Source organism: Callorhinchus milii, unplaced genomic scaffold (assembly GCF_018977255.1).
Source record: "Callorhinchus milii isolate IMCB2004 unplaced genomic scaffold, IMCB_Cmil_1.0 Scaffold2, whole genome shotgun sequence".
Classification (NCBI taxonomy): Eukaryota; Metazoa; Chordata; class Chondrichthyes; order Chimaeriformes; family Callorhinchidae; genus Callorhinchus; species Callorhinchus milii.
The window spans coordinates 123,430,977-123,439,139 of NW_024704743.1; the positions used below are offsets into that span (position 1 = coordinate 123,430,977).

General features: G+C 56.0%; 1 protein-coding gene across 1 annotated transcript in view; it reads left to right on the forward strand.

The window, feature by feature from the left end:
• The window catches only part of LOC103172511 (DEAH (Asp-Glu-Ala-His) box helicase 30), a 13,205-nt gene extending 12,743 nt beyond the window's left edge, over nt 1–462 (forward strand). Inside the window, exons 7-8 of the mRNA XM_042331711.1 lie at nt 91–243; nt 433–462. Of these exons, the coding sequence (XP_042187645.1) occupies nt 91–243; nt 433–462 (183 nt within the window). The remainder of the gene's footprint in view (nt 1–90; nt 244–432) is intronic.
• Nucleotides 463–8,163: the final 7,701 nt, after the last annotated feature.

Genomic DNA, 8,163 nt, shown 5'->3' on the forward strand with positions numbered 1-8,163 from the left:
AGCTCATCATTGAGAGCTCTGCCTGGCAATCCCCGAGTGAGCCGGGCTGACAGTGATTATGGCTGACGTGTGTGTGTGTGTGTCCCTCAGGAGCTGGGTTTTCTGGACAAGAGGAACCGGCCGCTGACTCACGCCACGTACAACCAGACCGCCGTCAAGGCACTGAGCATGAAGGAGCGGCGTCCAACCAAACTACACATTCCCAGTGGCCTGAGGCAGAGGATCCAGGAATACCTGCTCCAGGTCAGTCAGTCTTCACTCCAGGCCTCTCTCTGTCCATTATCTGGTGTATCTCTCTCTCACTCTCTCTCTCTCTCTCTTTCTCTCACTCTCTCTGTCTCTCCAGTATCCAGTGTAGAGAAATAGAGAAATAGGATAAAAATAGATAGAGAAGAGGCAGTTAATGACTGTGCATTTTTCCGGGTGCGACAGCCGCGGGGCAGTGAGAAGCGTTGGGGATGACCCCCTGAGTGAGCGCCGCTGGACAAAGGCACATTGTGGCGGTGTTTGTCTGCAGTGCAGATGGTTTGGGACAGTGGCGGGGGGGGGCGGGGCTCGGGGCTGTCAATCAGCGGGGAGGGGCGGGGCTCGGTGCTGGCAATCAGCATGGAGGGCGGGGCTCTGGGCTGTCAATCAGCGGCCTGGCTCCACCTCCCCTCCCTCCTCCTCCGACCTTGCTGGTCGCTGTCAATCACACACTCCCGCCCTGCTCATAACCACCCGATTGGCTGTCACGTCACAATGCCGCCCCCCCCCCCCCGCGCGGGGCGGCCAATTGGCCGATGGACATGTCAATCCCGTATGGCCCCTCCCACCCCCGCGGCCACACAGACAGACGGACGGACTGCACACCAGGTCGAGGCCGTTGGTCGGTCGCACTGATTTGATTCAGTCAGAGAGCGAGAGCGGGAGAGAGCGAGGCGGCCCCCGACAGGATTCCCGCTCACACACACGCGCACACAAGGTGGGGAAAGCATGAAGCTCGGCGCCGTCCCGCTCGTCCGTCGCTTTCTCCCGTCGATTTTTTTTTGTGTGTGGAAAAGAAATGTAAACTTTGATTTGAGTGACTGAGGGGCGGGAAGCTGCCGGGAGCCGGATGTCCCGCCCCGCGGGCTCCCAGTGACCGTTAGAAGGCATTGGCGCCTCCTGATTGGCCGCGGCGTTCGCGCTGGCCCTGGGAGGCTGCGGCAGCCATTGTCCGGATTCGCTGACAATCGCGAGGCGCAGGGTGGAGGCGGGACGATGAGAGCGGGGCGGCGATTGGCCAGAGGCTTTGTCAATCGTGGTGGGGTTGGAATGCTGGAAGCCTATTGGTCCAGCTTCCTGTCAGTCAGCAAAGGGGGCGGGCAGCAGTATGAGGTTTGGAAGGTGATTGGTCAGAACCCGTGTCAGTCGTAAGAGAACGCGCCCGCTATTGGGCGGGATCCCTGTCAATCATGGTGCAGGGGGTGGGCACGTATAATGCCCGAGTAACGTGGGTGTGCTGATTGGTTGACGTGACCAGAGCAGGGACCGCCCCCTCCCCCTCCCCACCACACACACTGCAGCTCGGACACTGACACCTTCCAGTCAGCCGCTCCACCAGGTAATGCCCTGTAGCCCCCACACCTGTGTGTGCCCCCCCCCCCCGCCTGTCCTCCTCCCCGCCAGTCTGCCCTCTGCCCCCTCCCCGCCAGTCTGCCCCCTCTCTGCCCCCCTACCCGCCCCCCTCCTCGCCCCCTGCCCCCTCCCGCCTGTCTGCCCCCTCCCCGCCTGTCTGCCCCCTGCCCGCCTCTCTGCCCCTGCCCGCCTCTCTGCCCCCTGCCCGCCTCTCTGCCCCTGCCCGCCCCCTGCCCCCTGCCCGCCTGTCTGCCCCCTGCCCGCCTGTCTGCCCCCTGCCCGCCTGTCTGCCCCCTGCCCGCCCCCTGCCCCTGCCCGCCTGTCTGCCCCCTGCCCGCCTGTCTGCCCCCTGCCCGCCTGTCTGCCCCCTGCCCGCCCCCTGCCCCCTCCCCGCCCCTGCCCCTGCCCGCCTGTCTGCCCCTGCCCGCCTGTCTGCCCCTGCCCGCCTGTCTGCCCCCTGCCCGCCTGTCTGCCCCCTGCCCGCCCCCTGCCCCCTGCCCGCCTGTCTGCCCCCTGCCCGCCTGTCTGCCCCCTGCCCGCCTGTCTGCCCCCTGCCCGCCCCCTGCCCCCTCCCCGCCCCCTGCCCCTGCCCGCCTGTCTGCCCCCTCCCCGCCTGTCTGCACACCTGCGTGCCCGCTGCCTGCTTCAGGGTGTTGTGACATGAGTCACTCTGTCACTGAAATGATTCTAACTGCTTTTATTATCAGTGAGCGCGCTCGTGATGTGAGGGTTGATTTCTCGCTGTGCGTGTGTAATGTGACTGCGATAGCAGTTGTGTGTAACGTGGGTGAGGCCAAAGTGCCCCACGAGTGAAAGCCGGTGCATTACATGAGGCTGAACGGGAATGCAAGGGAGTTTCTCTCTCCCGGTGTCCCGGCCGATAATCCCTCACATAAAAACACACCTGTTTGTGGAACGTTGCCGTGTGTGCTATTGGCTGCTGCGTTTGCCTACATAATACATAGTCACTACACTTTATACTGTAAATCCTGTGAAGCGCTCGTAGATATCCTCCTGATACCGAATGCGAGGATTATTATTATTATTATTATGGGTGGGGCGGGGGGGCAACACGGATAAGAAGGGTTTAGGGGTATGGAGGCTATTTGAGGTATCATTGTGGACAAGTTAGGCCCTAATGGCCAGTTTCTGTGGCGCAACAGCCGGTGTGTAGTGAGAGAGAGAGTGGAGTTGTGCGATGCCTCTTAAAAGATTTAATCTGTGGAATTAATTTGGTACGTTTGTGTGTGTGGGCGGCCACGTGTGATTATCTTTTGATTGAATCTGACATTGTGTGCGGTTCATCTGTTATGAGAGAGCGTGTGTGAAGTGGGGCGGGGGACTGCAGCACGAGGAAGGGTGCGGTCAGGACCTGACCAGCGCACAGCTTGAGTGGTTCCTGCTGCAGTTTACGCCGATTTTCACATGAAGGGTGTCGTGAAGTGAGCGGCAGACACGCGTGTGGCGGGGGGGCAGAGCGGTTTCAGGTTAGCCCAGCCCGCGGGGCAGCATCCGCCCCGGAGCGAAATGCCAAGTCATTGCTTCTGCATTCCACTTGTCAGGCTTCACACATCAGCTGGTTCTCCTCCCCCTGCAATCTTCACGCTCCGCACTCGCCGAGTGTTGTTACATTCACACGTGGGCACTTTACCATTCACAAGAAATCAAAGTTCCTTCTCCCCCATCTGATGTTTTACTCAGAGTTAGCTCATGCTGCGGAGCTCTGCTCACTGCCCTGGCTGGCGGCCACAGCAAGTCTGTAGTATAATAATAATAATCATCCTTGCATTTGGTACAGCGCCTTATCATGTCTGCGAGACGGCTCATAGGCGCTTCACAGGATATACCGTCAAGTGAACTGACGAATATTTTGTGGGAGAAACAGGCAGACGATTGCGCACGGCGGCGTCCCACAGACGGGTGTGGGATTGACTGACCAAATTATTAGTATTTTTTTGTTTGAAGGGATTATTACCCCCCGGAAAAGCGAACTACAAGTCGATTCACCGGGTTCCTACTTACTGCTTGTTAAACAGAGGCGAGTGGAGTGAGGAAACGTGTCCCAACATTTCGCCCTAGTTTTTGTCTGACCTAAGCTCTCTCCCTTTCTCTCCCCCGCCCCCTCCCGACTCCTCTGGAGGAATTTGCGTCCTGTGGTCAGAGCCAGCCAACCCGGTTTCCTCAGTGCTGCTGCTGCTTAACAACAGCGAAAGCTAACGTTTGCCCGGCTCTGTTCGTCCAGCCTTACACCCCGCCCAGCCCTTCAAGCACACACTGCCTATCTTGTCCAAAACAATAGAACCAGAGGACACGGCCTGCGATTGAAGGGGCGTAAAATTTCAGAACCCATCTGCAGAAACACCACTTCGGTGAGCGAGCAGTAAACTTATGGAGCAGCCTTCCTCCAGGTGGAAGCAGAAAGTGTGCATTCTTTCAAGAACAAATTAGAGAGATTTCTGCTAGAAAATAATATCTCAGGATGGTGGAGTGCAAACTGGATGGACCTTGGCCTTCTTTCGTCTCGCAAATTCGTATGCTTTTACGACTGTTCCCTGTAAGAGCCACCATTAAACCCCCCCCCCCCCCGGCCTTAGTTGCCCTCTCACCATTTTATATTTTTCTCTCCAAATTCCTTTCCTTTTCCATCCTCGCCCGGCTCCACTGGCTCCCCATCTCCCAGAGGATACAGTTCTAAACCTTCGTCCTCGCCTTCAAGGCTGCCACGGCCTTGCTCCTTCCTCTCTCTGTGACCTGCTAACCCCATATCAAACTGTCCGCTTCCTTCAACCAGCAGGCTCCAGCCTATTCCGCGTCCTCTGCCTGGCCCACCTCACCATCGGCAGTCGGGCCTTCAGCTGCTCTGCCTCCACTCTTTCGAACTCCAACCCACATCCATCCCTCACTTGCCTCCTTGAAGGCCTGTCTCAAAACCCTCCTCTTCAGCTGCGCCTTCGGTCACCCTCCCACCCTTACCCTCCCTGCCCTCCAACCCTCCTGATCCCAACCACCAGCTCGGGTCCAAATCCCGGACAGTCCAGTGCCTCGTGACATCCTCTCGACGTGAATGGCTCTTTACAAATGTAAAAATGTTGTTGTTGAAGATCCACCTTAAAATGTACCTCTGATTGCGCTTTCATTTATCTTTTCCCCTTCTGCTCCCCTGGCTCCCACCCCCCAGGCAGCACTGCGAACTTGCTTTGAGACATCCTTCCAGTGTGAATGGCGCTGTGTAAGGATGATTTGTCTAGCTGCCACTTAAAAGGTATTACGCAGTGTTTGGTCGTGTATTCATCGTCCTGACAGACCTCACAGGCCCCCACACAGGCGGGGCGGTGAGTGCTGGAGGAGGCTGGCCCTTACCACTTGCTGTTTCGGTGAGTTGCTGACGTTAGCCACGAGCAGAGGTTTGCAGGAGGGAGGAAGGGAGGGAGGAAGTATAGCAGCCAGATGGACGCCCACATTGGAACAAGTCTCCAGCCTTTGCATCGTCTTGTTGGGAAAGATGCTGGCCTGGCTCAGTCTGTGGCTCTTTCACCTCTGAGTCACAGAGTGAGTGACGAAGCCCATGGCAAGGCTTTGAGCTCACAGTTTAGGCCGAGGCTCCAGTGCAGTACTGGAGGGCTCCAGAGGTGCTGTCCTTCAGATGAGATGTTAAACTTGCTCCTTGATCAGGTGGACGGTAATCTCGCACACCGTTAAACAAGAAAAGGGAGTTTTTCTCGCCTGGGGTCCTGGCCAACTATCTTCCAGATAAATGGCTTGTTCATCTCATGGCTGTGTGTGGGAGGGGCCCTGTGCTGTGCACGTAAGTGACTGCTGTGTATTGCTGCAAAGGCCATTAACGTAACAATGATTACAGTGAAGGGCTCCGAGACATTTCTACATAGGAATACAAGTGCCGATGTTTGGGGTGAGGGGGTCAGAGTGTAAACTGATAAAGCTGTCCACCCTCCCCAGTGACCTGTGTTAATGGGACTGAGAGAGAGACTGGCTTCATTCACATACGATGAGGCTGAAGAGTGTGTGTCTGGGGTTTAGCCCCAATGCTGCGTACTGCGTACTGGCTGATTTCTGTGACCATTCACCACAAACTCCCCCCACCCGACCATCTGTTCCTGGAAATCTGAAGATTAAGCCATGTGACGTGTATATGTTCAGAGAGGTCTTTAATCTATTGCTGTGCGCGAAAATTGGGTAAATGGCTCCAGTCTCAATTTTACTTCCCAATCCACTTCCCGCTGCCTCCGCTCGACTGGCTCTGGTCTCCTGGATGTCCCTTGTGCCTCCTGTTCCAGTATCGGTCGCCACGCTTTCGGTGGCCGTTGTACCCTGAAGCTTTGAAACTTTCTCCCCCAATCCCTCCGTCTTGCCCCCTCCTTCCCCTCTTTTAAATCATGACCGAGGATCTTCCTCTTCGACTGTGCTTACGGTCACCTCCTCTCTCCCCCCTGCTCGGCGTTGTGCTCTGCCATTGTCAAGCTCTTTGGGGCGCTAGCCTGTGTGAAGGGCGCAATATTAATGCAAATTGGTGTATTAGCAATAAAGCCATCTTGAGGCACAAAATACATCTGAGGACCCCTGCCCCACAACTACCAGATTAGGGGGAGGAAATGGGAAATGGTGAAAATCTGTGGATTCTTGAATAGTCACCAAAGCTTACCACTGCCTCTGCTCTCACCTCAACGTCCACAGCGCTGTCCTTGACTGGTTCAGATCGTACCTCTCACACCCCCTGCATTTCATCTCCGCAAACGGCTTCTCCTCCAGCCCCCGCACCCTCTCGTGCGGCGTTCCTCAGGGCTCTGTCCTTGGTCCCTCCTCTTCAATATCTATACGCTCCTCTTGGTGACACCATCCGCAGACATGGGGTCAACTTCCACATGTATGACACCCAACTCTCCCTCTCTGCCTCCGCCCTCGACTCCAGGACCCACTGCTGTCCTGACAGAATGTCTGACAGACATCAAGTCCTGGATGAGAGCGAACTTTCTTCAGTTGAACGTCAACAAGACCGGGGCTCCTGATTGACTCCCGTCAGCGCCTCCTCACCTCAGGCACTGACAGCATCACCATCCATGGGGCTCACTCCCCCTCACTGAGCCAGTCCCGAACCTTGGGGTCTTGTTTGACCCTCAACTATCCTTTCTACCCCACATCTGCGTCATGACCCGCTCTACCTTCCCCACCTCCGCAACATTGCCCAACTCCGCTACTGTTTCACACCGTAGGCCCCCGAGACCCTCACACACGCCTTCATTACATCGAGGCTCGACTACACCAACTCACTGCTTGTCGGCCCCCAACTCCTCCCTCCACAGACTGCAGATCATCCAGAACTCTGCAGCCCGTGTCCTCTCCCGCACCGGCTCCGTGACCCTATCACCCCCATCCTCGCCCGACTCCACTGCCTTCCCATCACACAGGGGATACGGTTCAAGATCCTCGTCCTCACCTTCAAAGCCCTCCATGGCCTCGCTCCCCCCTACCTCTGCGACCTCCTAACCCCCTCCCATCCTGTTCACTCCCTCTGCTCAGCGGGCTCCGGCCTGTTTCACGTCCCCCACCTCGCTCGCCCCCACTATCGACAGCCGGGCCTTCCGCTACTCTGCCCCCACCCTCTGGAACTCCATCCCGCAGTCCCTCCGCCTCCCCCCCTTCCTCGCCACCTTCAAGGCCCATCTCAAGACCCTCCTCTTTGACCATGCTTTCGATCTCCCTGCTTCCGCCACCTCCCCCACCCTGACCCCCAGCTCGGATTTGTAACTCTGTCCAGTGCCTTGGGACGTGAAAGGCACTTTACAAATGTAAATGCAGTTAATGCATCTCTTCCCTCAGCTCGGCTGAGTGCTGGTGAGAGCTCTGGCTCTTTGTCCCAGTGAGAGGGTAGCCTGAGGGTCATCCCTGATGGCCATTGTTTCTAAATCGAGAGATAGAATTAATTATTATAATAATCAAATTATTATAATAATCAAATGATGCGGCGCACGTTCACTGGTTGTTGATACAGACACCGGCTGCTCTGCCCATCAAGGCTGTTATTAATAATAAAACTTACATTTTTATGATAATAATAATCCTTGCATTTGATATAGCGCCTCATCGCATCTTTTAGACGTCTCAAAGCGCCTCACAAAATATACTGTAAAGTGAATTGACTGTATATTTAGTGGGTGAAATATAGTGCCTGTAACCATGAAACCTCCCAATGGAGTGCTCTAATTTTATCCACTGCTTTCCCCGTAGTGTCTGTGCTGGTTCTCGTTCCCCCACTGAAGCTCTCTACTCTAATCCCATTAGCTTAATTTTTCCAATAGTGTGGTAGAATGTTTAATGTCCACCTGAACAGGAACAGATGGGACTTCGATTTAATGTCTCATTCAAAGGATGGCACTTGTAGTGTCCTGCTGCATTGGTCAGTGAGCGCACTCCTACGCATGGGGTGTGACCTCAGAGCTTTCTAACCCAGAGGTGAGAGTGCAAGTGGCTGAGCCAGGCTGGGTTATGTCTCGAAGAGCGGTTTATAGTCAGTGTTCATTGTGGCTGAGGCCTGATAAACCTCTCCCC